Here is a 15814-nt window from a genome sequence, read left to right as displayed (position 1 = left end):
TCTAAGAGCCTGAGGATCTTGGGACTAAAAAGTTCATGGCTCCCAAAACTTCCGAGACAAACCTGCCAAGCTGATCCCATAAAGGTTTGTTGCCACTGAGATGACGATTCAGGTTTCCCCCGCTCTAAGCGTTTCGACATTAGCAAATCCGATTCAGCTGGATCTCACTAAGAAAGTATCCAGCTTCGTGGAGCCCTCTTCAGCTACAGCCTGCTGCCTAGCCCTGCTGGACGAATCCAAACTCCATAAAAGTGAATAAGTGCAAACATAGAAAATGTCACTGGGCGAGGGCATCAGAATTATCCAACCAGCGAGGAATCTTCTTTGAGCATATATTTCAAATTTCTCCCACTCTGAACTTTCCTGCCAAGTCGGCAGCTTCAACAGGTCCTCGTCTGGTGCTATCTGACCCCTTGAAGCTCTAGTCGGCTAAAGCCTAATGCCTTGCCCTACTGAAGATTCTTGACTTCTATGTAATAGACTTGGTCTGAAGGTAAAACGTCCGACTGTGTCAAACCTTTTTTCTGCAGCTGTGCTCCATCACAGTCGAACTCAAATGGCTCCTATGTCATGGTCTACCACGACTAGTTGACTGCAGTTGTCGCTTAACGCTTTTTAGTGCCATTTTTATTTAAAACTTTAAACATACATGCCTTAGGCAGCATGTATAGTATTTTTTAGGTCGAGCAGACGTACTCTCAATGCGTGAGCATTGAGAGAGTCTGCTTTTTAGGTCGAGCAGACGTACTCTCAATGCGTGAGCATTGAGAGAGTCTGCTTTCAGACCTAATGTTGCCCGTTATTGGGAATGTGGACACCAATCTGACACGAGCGTTTCCTTCGCAGTTTTCCCCGCGGGAGCGCGCGTCTGACCCGCGCATGCGCAGAGTACCCGCGCATGCGCAGAGTAACTCACAGCCCTTGCTCACACAGACGCAGGCAGGCAGCCCCCACCCCTCTGCATGCACGCACGCACACACAGGCGAGCGCATGCACACACATACAGGCACACGGCACACAGACACTCGCTCACACACACCCCCCCTCCCCCACAGTCACACACACGCACGCACGCACACGCACATATACAGCCCGCCCGCCCCCGCGCGTGCGCACATGCTCATGCTACCCCCCCGCCCCGCTCAGCAACCCACTCACCGGCTTCCTTCGTGCGGCGGCTCTCAGCTGCAGGGCCCGGCAGCAGGACTCTTCTTCCCTCCTTCGGCACCGGGGCGCAGGGTAGGCTCCTGCCTGCTCCGGTGCTCCAAACACGGCTCCGTCCAATCGCGGCTCTTCCGTGGGAGGCGGGGTAGGCTCCCGCCCTCCTACTTCCTGTTTCCTGTTGTCGCGCCGGCCTGCCTGACTTCCTGGTCGCAGGCCGGCAGAGTGACGGCGGTGATTTGCGGTATTTATTTATTTAGTTATTTATGCATTTTTATATAGCGCGGACTTTACCCGAAGGCGGTATTTATTTATTTATGTATTGATGCATTTTATATTCTATTATCTTCGTGTTATTTGGGAAGATTATGCAATCTGCTAGGCGTCTGCCCCTTCCTCTCTGGTCACGCACGCTGACGTGTTTTTTCATGCACAGTGTTTACACGCAGTATTTTTTTTTCTCTTTATGTAAATTGTTCGCCGTGGTTTGGTGGGAAGTAAACTACTGCAGTTCAGGGAAACAACTGGAGCGCTTTCCAAATGCAGCAGTTAAGAAATACAAAGTTAACTTGTCTACTTTGCAAGAATATGAGTAATCGTGATATTAACCAACCGAGCTTTTTGTCGAGAGCCCTGTTTCTAATCTCGCTCTGTGACGTGGGACTGCCTGATAAAACGCAGCTAACGCGAGGGAAGTGGTCTGGGATTGTGGTAACGTCAATAGAGTTTTATACAGAGGTTGTCTTTTTAGCTTAAAACAGCCACTTTGCGGCACTAGGGAATTGTTCCGTAGCAGGCACTATCTTGGAAGACGGTGGAAGGTCGGTTGGGAGGAACTGTTCTGGGGGTCTTTGGCGGAAGTAGTCTGTAGTGCTGCTTTCCCTAGGCTTCTATGTGCCTGCCGCTTTTTGAAGATGCAGGTGGCGCTTTCAGTAAGTCCTTTGTGTGAGATAAAAGCCTCACCAAAGAGCCTCAACCTCCGCTTTCTTTCAGAGGCTGCCTGAAGTGGTTTATTTTGCAAGTGTTGCCTCAAAGGTGTGAACCCAGTCCACCATGAATCTCCCGCTCTTCCTTCCGGTTTAATCTATTTCTGGGCCATTAGTAGACATTTAAGAAGTTTTGTGGGGGGTCAGGAGGGCCATTACCCATGAACGTCGATTTACCAAAATGCCAAGGGTGGCGGAACAGACATCATGTGCCCGTTGACCCCTGAATGACAGAACAGGAAGTGACATCATTTGGCCCTTTAAGCCCAAACATAACTGCAAGCAGCATCGTGTGTCCTTTTAGGAAAGCTAAATGACAGCAAGGGCCATCATGTAAGTGGATGGTGGAAAATTACTACCAGAGCATTTCACTGAAGTAGGAATACATTAAAAGCCTTTAACACACAAAGAATACCACAAATCCGGTTCAAACAGCTGCTAAGGATGCAGTCAGTACTGCGGAGAAAAACAGCTCTTAATTTTGCAAGATTTACATGGAGTGATGACTTTGAATGTTTTCACCTTTTTTAAGTCCTGCAATTGTTTTAAATATTTTATGCATGTTTAGCAATAGAATTATGTAAACGTTAGAGTTTATTGTTTTAAATTGTTGATCTTAGCTGAGATCTTAATCATTACATTTTGAATTGAATTGAATGTATCACTTTGATAACATCTCTACCAGTGAGACTCAGATGTCTAGTGGCATGGTATGTGAAAATCCAGATTATCTTTGACAGCTCATGACATCAGACACATTTGGACATGGCCAGGGCTGCCTCTAGTAACCACTGCCAACTTTCATAACATGCAGCAGAGAAAGAGAACAGGTTCCATTGTCCATAGCAAGACTTCAGTATTCTTGTTACCACTTTGACTAGACACCTATAACTCAGGCAGAGGTCAATAGTGACTCTCTGTGCAACACTTTATTAAACTGCACTACATAACAAGGACAATACACAGTGCTTAACTGGGATAACTGTTACCAGTTATTATGCAGAGCAACACTGCAGTACAATTCATGAAATATAAGCAGCGGCCCTGGAATTATGCAGCAGGGGAGGACCACATTTTGTGGCAGTGTTGTGTAAATTATGTGGCAAGAAAAGGCAAATTATGCAGCATAATGCGGCACATTTTGTGATAGTGTTAATTATTTTGTTATTTTCAAACTTATTAACATTGTCTGGGCATTGATTGCACCTCATTAGTCCCAGTTTAACACCCACATATAGCAATAAGCAACAAAAATGTAAGTTAACCTTTGGAAATGGCCTTCCACTGTGCTGCAATGTGTTTTGCTGCATTTGTAGTAACTTTTGAACCGTTTGAGCAAGAACCAAAGTCCTGCAATAAGTGCTAGACACTCAGGCTCAGGAACAAGCGTTACATGGGCAAGGTGGCACTTGTGCAAGTATCAAAGGTAAAGACATGCATGTTACAAAAGGGCACCGAACACCAGTACATGAAAAATTCTACAAAAAGGCAGACCCTCCAATCACAGGCATACACTGGGAAGGCACTTCCATGGTCATGGAAAGTAGAAATTATCATTAGTGGGAAGTCTTACTCACAAATAGCAAGAGGACGTGAATTACTTTTGGAGGTGTCTCTGGAGGAGGAGAACTTTGAGGTACCTTTTGAAGGCCTGGGAGGAGGCAGTGGTCCGGAGCTTTTTTTTGTCCTCTCGCGGTTTGTAAATACAAAACATATTGCATTACAAATGCTATAGGTATCACATTTGCGAAAGTTATAACTATTGGCATTGTAAATGACGAAGCTATTAATTTAGCTATTTAAAAAAAAAGAAACATAAATACAAACTTTGCCATTTACAATACCAATAGCTCAAACTTTCCTAATGCGAGACCTATTGCATTGCAAATGCTTGTGTTGTTTTGGTGTTATTAATTAAAATATACACTATTTTTCTAAATTGTTTTGGGATTTTTCTTGTTTTTTTTTTTACTTTATTACTGTTTTGGTACGTCATAAATACCTTACACATTGCCTCTAAGTTCAGCCTTTCTGCTTTGTGCCGGGAGTTCAGTTCAGGTTTGTTTAGTGACTCAAGTGGTTCACCCTGAGAATGATTCTGATTATGCCTTGAGGTGGGGAGTTACCTTCTCACCTAATACTCCAATTGCTTATGCACCAGTCTTAAACAAAATCTTGAAATAGTTAACACGTAATGTGTGGCGGGGCTTTAATGTGAAAATAGTGCATATTACAGGTAAGATAGGTCTATTCGCATATAAAAATGACATATGAATATTAGAGAATGTGTGCATAGGCATAGGCCCTAGAAAAGTTGACTGAATATTAATGCTGAAAAATCTATGCTCCATGACAACGTTTTCAATTTTAATAACGCTGTATTTTTCTGACACTGTTCAAACGAACAAGGCAGTGTCTTGCAGAGAGAAGTCTTGGAAGGAAAGGGGAAAAGTAGCATGAACTTCTGTATGCTTTTGTAAAAAGGCATTGTTTGCTCACTTTTGTGGCAAAGTAGATCTAAACAAAAAATATCCCTCCTTGCTCCACAGTACACTATTGGCAATACAAGTAGGTCCATAATGCAACAGTGCAGAGATAGGGTTATACGAATGGGCCTGCTACTAAGTGGAGATGCTGAAAGGCTGAATTCCGACAGCATTAGGTATGTGGAGAAACTGTACTTGGCTTGGCATAATAAATCATAGAGAACTAATATGGTAGTGTAGGGTGGATGGCTTAAACAATAATCAATACTATAATAGATACATTGGGAAGGGAATAGACTAATTAGTTAGAGATGTGTGATGAAATATGATTGGGACTTTCGTAACCTTTCCCCCTAATTGTCATATCCTCTCCTGAGTAGTTTATAAACATTGTGATTGTTCTGATACACTCTGTAGACATGTATTGCTTAATAAATAACTATGTGAGTGGCAAATGCCAACTGTATGTAAGTACAAGGCTAGAGCTCTGCTTTACCACCTCCTGCACATAAGATTATCTGATAAGATTAATTTTCAAGTTAGAGATGTTCATTGGTACCCAAGTCATATCCCTTCTCATTATCATCTTAGTTTTACCAAGCTCGGTTCTTTCTTGATCGTCTCCAGTACCAACTGTTCCAGTATTGATGCTTTGAAGTCAACACGTTTTGTTTTAGCTGGCAGATTGGTGCCTAATTGTGTTCTCTTGTTTGTTCTACATTAAGTTCTACAGGGGCTAAAGATATGATTGATACAAGTATATAATAAGCCATATGTTGCACAGCAATAACCAGCTGGGGTTCCTGTCTGGAGGATACCTATAAGCCCAGGCCTCACTGTTCCTACTGGAGCAGGAGCAAGAATTATTTCCATTTGGTGGGTCTTATTCTACTTAGGCATAGTGGGCTAAAATCGATGGAAGGGAATGCATCCCCAAGTGATCGCTACTGGCTGAAAATTGTTCAGACATTCCATCCATCCCCTTGGTTTTTGTTCCTTCCATTCATATCGTGGGTGTCTCTCTAGGAATCGCATATCATATATTAAATGAAGGCTAAATACTGAGAGCTTATTTGGAGTTTCTCACGTAAGGACATTTTGTTTCGAGTAAAAATACTTTTTGCTAAATCATTCTAATTAAAGTTCCTAGACTTTGCAATGCTCTAAAATATTGTAATGAAGGTGTAATAAAGTGGGATGTTTGTGTTTTGCTTACGAATAGCCACACTTTATAAGTAGATTTGCTATAAGCTGTGCCATACATCAGGTTTGCTTATCCCTCTAGTATGTTACTAGGTAGATCGTGGGAAAGTGATGAATATGATTCATTAAAACAAACTAGATTTTCTTTCGCCTGTGCCTCGTTTGCTATAAATGTTATGTTGCTCTACTGTCAAATCAATAAATAAGATGTAATTAAAAGTGAAACTTGGCAGCACTTCATGCATTTTGCATATGGGATTTTCAAGGCAAAAACAGTCCTGTTCTGTCTGACCCTGTATCTCTGTTGCTTGACAATATATGAGTCTGAAATGTAGTTAACTGCTTTGAATTCTGTTTTCCAGGCCGAGTCAGACGATCCTGCGATGTTGGCGTTGGAGGCTTTATTTTCACGACATTAACATGCTGGTAGGGAATGGTTTGTCGTTCTGTTTTGTTTTTTATTCAGCAGAATATGACCCTCCGTAATGAGCATGTTTGTAACACAACGTTTTTTGTGAGTGTAAGGTTTTTGACGAATCATAACATTTGATTATGTTCTTTTATAAAAATATCTTCAAAGAGCGGAAGAGTATTTTACAACTACTAGTACCCCCCCAAACAGAAGCTGTACCTTTTAATATAAGGTCATGTGCTGTCTACAACTGGGGTAAAGGGCTCTGAGCAGATTGCGGGCAAAGGCGTTTTCATGCATATGCTCCTGAGTGGGGCTGCTTGTCCGCCTCAGCCAGGTATCTGCACACCAGTAGCACTGCCCCTAATAGAACACAGATTAAACGAGCCTACTGAGGATTTATAATTCACCCGGGGAACAAAGAAGAAATATTCCCTTTCTAATACAACAAATATCCTGTGTTAAAGCGTAGTAGACAGTGGTGGGTAACAAAGTGCTGATCTTCCCAGACTACCCTGCTTAGGTTCAGCAACATCACTCTTCTTTCCTGTTCTGAAGGTTTGTATACTGCGCCATCAAACGGTAGCGCTATACTGGCGCTGAGCAGGTATGAATCTAGCCACGCCCAGCGCAAGCAAGGAGCTATTCGACGAGCCAAGCCTTCTGCTTTTTGCGTAACTCAAGGATCAAGAAGGCTCCGATGTACAGTGGTGAGTCGTTCAATGCTTTAGGAATGATGTAGGAAAAGGCACTCCCGCTATATCTGGTTTTGCGAATGTATGAGATGTGTACAAGTAGGAGTCTGGCCAGTTGGAGATGTCTGGATGGCGGGTGAAAGACAATCAGTTGTTTAGGGAGGCTGGACCCATGCAGGGGAAGAAATGGGTCAGTGAGACAGGAATATATTACGTGCTGCTATTGCCAGCCGAGTTAAAATTGATGACAGACTTTCTTCACTGACCACCAAGAAATATGGGATTGGTTTGACCTCTACCTGGCTAGAAAGGATGGGGCTCCACTGGCGAGGACCTCCAGCCACTGAAACAAAGGAAAAAGGAGGCAGTCTACAAAACACTGCACTAAACCGCCTCCACACAGCCAGATTAGAGTGGGGGAGGGATGCTGCAGTCGCGACAGAGTTTGCACACCGGTCAAACCAATCCCTCAACAATATGAAAGCGATCTCTAGGGCCTCTTCTGTCTCATACTCAGATATTGAGCAGCCTTTACAAAAGGGGCCTGACTTGCAAGTATTGACTCCAGAAATGGCAGACATATGAGGCACAGTCCTAACTACTTCCCTGTCCTACAGAGGATGACTCCTGACAAATGGAAGTCTAATGTTGTCTTTATGTTTTCATGGACAGAGTGTGGTGGGGACTGGAATTGCATTATGACATCAGTAGATAGAAGGCGTGCGCCAGGGCGTGTACCCCCAACAGATAGATCCAAACCACACCTCTTGGCTACTACGATGGGTTGGTCGGACATACGGCGCGAGTTCCATCCCTAAGAACTAGGCTACACATATATGTCCGCCATCCATGGATCTTTGTCCCGCTTAGATTATATGTTTCTCCAACACAGCTACATCCACCGGGTCACCCATATATCTCATCTCCCTAGAGGCTTTCAGCTAATTCTCCAGTCCTGTGTAAAATTCGCATCCAATCTCACAAACCCCCATTTAGGTGGAGGCTGTCCCCCCTGGTATTTGCGGGACCCAGAGTATCTGGACACTTTGTCCAAAGCAGTCTCGGATTATCTTGAATTCAACTGGTCCTCAGCCTCTTCCAAGTGTACGTTATGGGAAGCTTTAAAACCTACTGTCCGCGGGGTCGATATTAGTTATTGCGCCAATGCAAAACGTAAGCAATTGGCGCAACTGTCGGAATTGGAGAACCATCAGAAGACCCTGGATGCCCAGTGCATCACAAACCCAACCCCACCTCTTAAACGCAACCTACTTCAGACACAACAGCACATACAGCGACATCTTATGGGAGAGGCGAGGGAAATCTGGTTAGCATCGCAGCACCGAATTTACCAATGGGAGGACAAATCAAGTAAAATACTTCATAGGCTATGCCAAGTGGAAAAGTCCCCCGCGAGTGTTCCGCTGCTCCGTGGGAGTGATGGTGCCTTGTGCTTGTCCCCAGAGGCAGTGTCTGAGGAGTTTGTGTGTTACTTCTCACTTCTTTATGCGTGCCAAGAGCATTTATCTGAGGCCTCCATAGACACATTTTTAAGAGACATTCCCCCTGTAGGCTCACAGATTATGCACAGGACCAACTAGATGCCCCTATAACCACAGACGAACTTAGTGCAGCATTGCAGGTCGCCCACCAGAAGATCCCTCGTCCTACCGACCTATCTCCCTTATTAACTTTGAGCCCAAACTCTTGGGCAAAGTCCTCGCTGACCGCCTTAGGACCTATGTGCAGGACCTGGTCCACCCGGATCAGTCCTGGTTTATGCCACACCACTCTATGCATCACAACGTTAGACAAGTGCATAATGCCATGTCAAAAGTCCCAGAACTAGGACACCACGTGGCTCTTCTTCTAGCGGATGTCGACTAGGCTTTCGATTCCCTCAGCTGGTCGTATCTCTTCCGACTCCTTGATGTCATTAACTTTGGTCCACGCTTCTTAGCCTACGTACTTCTGCTCTATATGGGGGGTAACCGCTTCGGTCAGAATTGCAGGACATCGCTCGGGCCAGCTCCTTATATGCCGTGGTACAAGACAGGGCTGCCCCCTGTCACCATTATTGTTTGCCATTGCCGTGGAACCTTTGGCGGCATGGGTGTGTAGCGACCCTGTGCTCAGAGGCTTTGAGTGGTCCACGTCCCGATCTGATCGCATCGCGCTCTACGCGGACAATGTCCTCTTTTTCATTACTGACCTGTGGTTCTCGGGGCCCGAATCCTACAGATTCTCTTAGTGTTTTGCCAGAACACTGGGCTCAATGCTCAACCTTAAAAGTCTGTGTTATTCCCGGTGTGCGGGAATCAGGGACGTGTAACATGGGCCAAGCAGTTATCTTGCGCTACCACAGGATGTTAGTAGCTAGGCGTTTTCATGTCGCCTTGCCCAAAGACTTGCTGATTGCACAATATCAACCCACTCATTATGAATTTAAAGATGAGACTGCAATCTGGTCTCCACTCCCGCTCTCATTATTTGGGTTATCGGCGATCTTTAAAATGGTCTCACTGCCCAGAATACTCTATAGGCTACAGGACATCCCGTGTGTTACACCAAGAGTTTGCCATACATAACAAATTTCTTTGGAACAAAGGGGCTGTACAGGTTGCACTGAGTACATGCACGCAGTCGACATATTGTGGCGGCATTGCGGATGTGTACGCCTATTACGCGGCCTCCCACTTGCTAATTGTAAATGAGTGGTGGTATAATTTGCCAACTGATTAAGCATTTGCACTAGAACATATGGCAATGAAGGGCACCTTCCTCCTTCAGCTCCTGTATAGTTCGCAGAACCTAGACTTTCTACCCCCTGCCAGCAGCACTGTAGTGTGACTTTGGAGGTCTACGGTTAAGCAGATGGGATGGCATGTTCGCCTGTCGCAGACGACCCCACTGTGACACGGTACACATTTACACTCTGTGTCGGCATTAGCGGGATTTCGAGCATGGGACCTGGTGGGAATATCCACCTTAGGTGACGTGGTACGGGGTACAACCTTAGTCGTTCCAATAGCTACTCCATTTTATAAATATCTCATCGCGGGAACTTGGCATGTGGAGTACCGCAAGGGTCAGCCCTGTCCCCTTTGCTCTTTAATGTTTACTTGCAGCCTTTAATTGGCGCGCTAAATCAGCTAGACTGCAGGGTATATAACTATGCCGACGACACCCAAATTCTGTTTCAAATAGATCAGTCGCCCACATCGCAGGTGAATATGCAAGACATTCTGAAATTCACGGTGAACTGGATGTCGGCAAATTCTCTAAAACTAAACCCGGATAAAACGAAGGGGCTGGCAGTCACTACAGTAGCAAACCCCTGGAATGAGCTGTTCTGGCCTAATGAACTGGGACAGCCTCCAAAACCAGCTCCGTAGTAAAAAGCCTAGGGATAAAAATTGATATTATGCTATCAATGTCCCAACAAGTCGCAGCAGTGGTAGGAACCTGTGTAGGACTGCTGCGACATCTCCGGAAACTGTCATCCCTGCTATCCTTCTCTACTATCCGGACGGCGGTTTCAGCTCTGATCCTGGCCCGCCTAGATTATGGTAACTCCCTCTACCCTGGGCTACCCAAAAAATCCCTGGCCAGGCTTCAAGGCGTTATGAACGATGCAGCCAGGCTGATCTTCAAAAAACCCAGGAGGACTCATGTCACCTCACTGTTGCAGGACCTACACTGGCTACCAATATCCCAGCGAGTGAAGTTCAAAAGTCTCTGTATCACTCACAAAGCCATTTATGGCTCGGCCCCGAACTTTATCAAGGATAAATTGATCCTTTTGGCTCCCTGCAGGAGGCTGCGGTCTTCGGAAGCTTGTCTCCTGTTATGTCCACGTTTCAAGCGTTCAACGTTAAGGGGGAAAGCCTGTTCAAATATGATGCCTCCACTATGGAACAGACTCCCGGAAAGCCTGCGCAAAGAGACCAACCTGCTCACCTTTAGGAAGAGATTAAAAACTGTTCTCTTCCTGGAAGCTTGGAGCTCTATGTAAAGCACTCCTCACCCTCTGCCTCTCTTTATTGGGCCCTCTCGGGCAGCGCTTAGAGACCTCTTCGGTGATAATGCGCTATATAAATGCCCCATAACATAAGATAACATAACAGCTGTGGCATGCTCCTACTCCCCTACTTCAGTCGATTGAAGGAAGCTAATTAAGTGGCGACCTGCGTCCTCCTAAGATCCGTCAGATCTACCACTGCTGACGCACACCCATACACACTGCACAAGTCCAGAAGGGCATGGTTAGAGGACATACCCAACATGACAGATAATTACTGGACAGAGCCTTGGCTAGCCCCTGAGGTGCGGTGGTATCATCGCGATACCGTCTCACGCAATTTAACTATATATACACCGCATTTATTATACACATTCCCGTCTTCGAAAGATGGGCGCCATTCAGTCCCCCTTATGTTTGAGATGTGGGATAGAGGAATGAATTTTATGCACACTGTCTGGGGCTGTACAGCACTACAGCCATTCTGGCGGAGGATTGTTGCATGCCTGGGCGAGGTGCTGTTGTGTTATCTCCCTCTAGATCTGAAATTGCTGTTACTACATAGCACTGATGGGATAGGTGGGAACCGGTACAAGCAACACCTGTTATTTCTAGCCATTACTATTGCTAAATGAGATATCGCCCAGCTATGGAAGGGTGTGTCCCCCTGACCATTGACAGGTGGAAAAAAGCTATTGATGATTGCATGAGTGCTTAGATTGCAGTCTTTCAAGCTCGAGGTTACCCCCAAAAGCACAGGAAAATATGGTCACGGGGGGCATAAAGTTACTCCCCTTCCATCTCCAGACCCCTGATAGGCTGTGTTCCCCTACTTATATTGGTCATTGAACAACCCGCACTACCATGTAAAACCTCTGGAATTTCTATCCATTTGGACAATTATAGATGTGTGGGATTTGAGACTCACTACGCATTGTTTTTATTGTTGTACCTAAAGATTTTACAGGAGTTGCAATGTTATGTTTACATAGACATATATTGTCTTCAAACTGTATCCTTCGGGCCATGGCCCAGTATGTAGCATGCAAAGTTAATAAAATATATGGTTAAGCCGCCAATTCGAAACCGACGTAGCCAAACAGGAGGTTGTGGTAGGTGATCTAGAGAGAGCCCTCCCAGGGGCCCCTCATAGGCTGGAGGAATGGCAGACAGCCAGCGAGGCCCTATTGATAGCCTTGCAGAGATTAGAAAAGCATGTGCACTCCACATACCGAAAAATACTTCTTAGGGAGGGTATGGAACAGGAGGTGTGTTGGCTCGGTTAATTAAACAAGAGTCACAAGTTAACCATACATCTTCAGGACCGAGATGGCACCATGGTTTTTTCGCAAACTGCAATTGCAGCTATCCAAGGGAATATGTGATGTAACAACGTGATCAAAATGATCGCGGTATGTTACATCGCAGTTTTTACAATGCAAGTCGTTACGACGACTTGCGCTGGAGGGCGCTGGACTTAGGAATAGTAAGATTTACTATTCCAACACCAGTCTACGTACAGTAGGGAAGGTGTTGAAATAGTACATCTTACTATTCCTTAGGTTATAGCGCCATCCAGTGCAAGTCGATGTAACGACTTGAGTTGTAACGGCTGCGTTGCAACTGCATTGAGGTGTACTCACCGCAATGTAAAGGATGTTTCCCATCCTAGCTGAGCACCTCGAAAGAGTTTATGGACCGCCACCCCATGTGCCACAAGAGAGAATCCGAGCATTCTTAGATTTGATTGAGACTCCTCAGTTAGATGCAGAAATGATGGAGGCACTATACGTCCTTATCCGAAAGGAGGAGGTTATGCTATCCATCCAACAGTTGGACACCGCTAAAAGTCCAGGGGCCGACGGCCTACCAGCAGAATTTTATCAGAAGTATGCCACCCAGCTAGCTGACCATTAAATGGAGATTTCTAATGAGGCATTGGGGCAGGGCTTGCTTCCACCCACTATGAGAGAAGCACTAGTAGCAATGTTACCTAAAGTGGACAAGGGCACCCTACTTGTCAGCTCCTACAGACTAATATCTGTATTAAATATAGATGTTAAAATCCTTAATGGAGTTATGGCGGTGCAACTTCTCCCTGGAATTCCCCGGGTCATTCATCCAGACCATGCAGGATTTATATATAGAGTTTGAGTTATACAGGGGTATACGACAGGGATGCCCACTCTCCCCATTGTTATTTGCGTTAGCTGTAGAACCACTGGCGGCAGCCCTGCGGAGTAGATTAGGAGAATGGGGGATTAAGCTGGGAGAGGCCAACCATGTGCTATCTTTATATGCCGATGATACTCTGGTTTACTTATGCCGGCCAACAAATTTGGTACCACTGCTCTGGAGATTTGGGGAGGTTTCTGGGCTTTGGATTAATCCCCATCGGGAGGTTGGCAGGAAGGCCACAGTCTGAACGCGCTAAGGAAGCATTACCTTGGGGCGGGTAGGTAGTGAAATATCTGGGTGTAAGACTGCTTCATACACCTTCCGCAAACCTTTACCTTAATATTGGCAGAGTAATACAGGGATATAGGGGTTCCACAAGGTTCTGGCGGGATCTACCGTTGTCCCTTATGGGTCGATTAGCATTAATACAAATTATTGTTCTGCCCAGATGTCGCTACACACTGCAACACTCGTTTTACGTCATCCCCTGGAGCTACTCTCGAACATTAGACCAACTTCTCACTGATCTCTTGTGGGGTAATAGGAGTAGGCGGGTGTGCTTACAGACACTGCAGTGAACGTGGAACCGGGGAGGACTTGGAGGTCCCATGCATGGAATTGTATTATATGGCTTCCCAGCTCCAACATGCCGTGCACAGACTGGACTCTGATAATAATTGGGAGATCGATCTATTGGGAGGCACACATGTTGGATACACATTACCTGAACTATTAATGCTTGAGGGAGGTGTTCCCTCCCAAATCCCTTACATTGTACGGCATGTAGCCGGGATATGGGAATGCGAAGGGCGGTTCAACATGCCCCATATGCTTCGGATATGCCTATATGGTCATTATGACCTTGTGCCCTTATTGCAGATTCAATGTCTGTGGGCAGGTGAAAGAAATGAGGGTACCAAATAATAGGAGATCTTTAGACAGAGGGGAGGTTCATAGCGTGAGACAAAACCATGGATCTCATTGACCTGGAGGTGGGACAATTTCTACAATATGGGAAATTTCCAACATAACCTGGGAAATATGGCCAGAGTTTCCTGTGGAGCCCCCCAGGACCAACGCTTTGAAGGTAATGCTGTATATGGCAGGTGGAAGGCGAATAATAGCTTACTTATACCGAGCCCTGAGGGATAACTTACCAAATGGGACCCTACCAGTGAAGCAAAAATGGGATGAGGTACTGGAGGAGCCACTGTCAGACAGAGAATGGTAGAGTACACAAGTGGGGGCGTACAGTTCGCTCCAATGCAAGATTCAAACTCCTACAATACAATATAGTTCACCAAGTGTATCTCACCCCAAGTAGATTGCATAGGATTTCCCCAACCCAAAGCGATGAGTGACCAAGATGTAGATCATAGGCAGCGGACTTCCTCCATATGATCTGGTTGTGCCCCACACTTGGCCCCTACTGGGATGCGGTACTAACACACCTTCAGAGAGCTATGGGGTGGGTGATCCCTAAAGAGATCCAACAGATACTGCTGGGCCTAATACCTACTCCTAAAAAAAACAAGCATTTTCAATGCAATAGGTCTCGCATTATTAAAGTTTGAGCTATTGGCATTGCTAAATAATGCGACACCAAACTTTAATAATGCGAGACCTATTGCATTGCAATGCGCCTTCGGTGTGAGGGTAGGCGTGCTGCTCTGACTACAACATCCAGAATGCATCTGGAGTACTAATCTAGACAGACAGCTGTTAAGTGGGTGAAAATAATAGGTTCAGAGATGGGAAGTAGTCTAAATTGGAAGATGCTGGAGCGGCTAAACACGGAGGGTGTGGTGATGGAGAGGGGGAGGGGAAGGAGTATAGGAAAGAGAAAGAATGAGAGAGGAGAGGGTGTAGGGGAGTAGGGGAGAGAACACAAGAGAAAGAAAAGGGCAAAGAGAAAGAAAGAAAAAGAGGAAGAGAAAGAGGGGAGGATAGAAGTGGAGTGGGGGAAGAGAAAGAGAAATGAAATGCCAAAGAAGAGTGGGGAGGAGGATTAGGGGCAGGGAGAGTGGTCAAAAAAGAGTAGGGCAGAAAATAAAAGGGTGATCACAGATTGAGTGGGCAGAGGGTGTAGGGGTGTGAGGCAGGGAGAAGAGGTGAGAAGGCAGTCGAAGGCGGGAGGGGAAGAGGGGTCTGGAGGGAGGGGTCCCGAGTAACACAAGAAGGGGGACCTCGGAAGAGCCGGCCACTTTGGGGGGGGGAGTAGGGGCCGTCTGAAGGCAGGGCTGGGGAGGGAGAGAGCAGCTGCTCCGGAATGAGTGAAGGGGGGACCCCAGGGCAGAGAAGCAGAAAGTGTCTGAACGGGGCTGAGAGGGAGGGAGGTGTCTGAGGGCAGGGCTGGAGGGAGGAGCCACCTGGGACAGACGGAAGGGGCCCCGGGGCAAGAAGGAGGGGGCTACTGACCAGGGCAGGGAGACTGGCTAGAGAGGGGAGGAGAGGGAGAGGGCAGGGCTGGAGGGGAGGTGCTGACGCCCGGACAGAGTGAAGGAGCCCCTGGACAGAGAGTTGCAGGTCTGGAATCGAAAGAACTACTGCCTTGGACTTAGTCAAGGGACTCCAGGAGAGTGAGGGCAGCAACCAGGGAGGAGCGCAGGGCAGGAGCGGCAGCCCTGGACAGGGTGAGGGAACACCGATGCCGCAGGGACCGGGCAGGACTG

At 46.3% G+C, this 15814-nt stretch overlaps 1 protein-coding gene across 1 annotated transcript in view; it reads left to right on the top strand.

Annotated features, from left to right (window-relative positions):
* Positions 1 to 15814, top strand: part of COX20 (cytochrome c oxidase assembly factor COX20) — a 268147-nt gene that overhangs the window by 168080 nt on the left and 84253 nt on the right. The window contains exon 3 of the mRNA XM_078646951.1: positions 6199 to 6262. Coding sequence (XP_078503077.1) covers positions 6199 to 6262 — 64 coding nt within the window. The remainder of the gene's footprint in view (positions 1 to 6198; positions 6263 to 15814) is intronic.

This window comes from Lissotriton helveticus, chromosome 6, assembly GCF_964261635.1.
Source record: "Lissotriton helveticus chromosome 6, aLisHel1.1, whole genome shotgun sequence".
NCBI classification, from domain to species: domain Eukaryota; kingdom Metazoa; phylum Chordata; class Amphibia; order Caudata; family Salamandridae; genus Lissotriton; species Lissotriton helveticus.
Note: the sequence above shows the minus strand (reverse complement) of the source record. Positions and strands in the feature narration are given on the sequence as shown.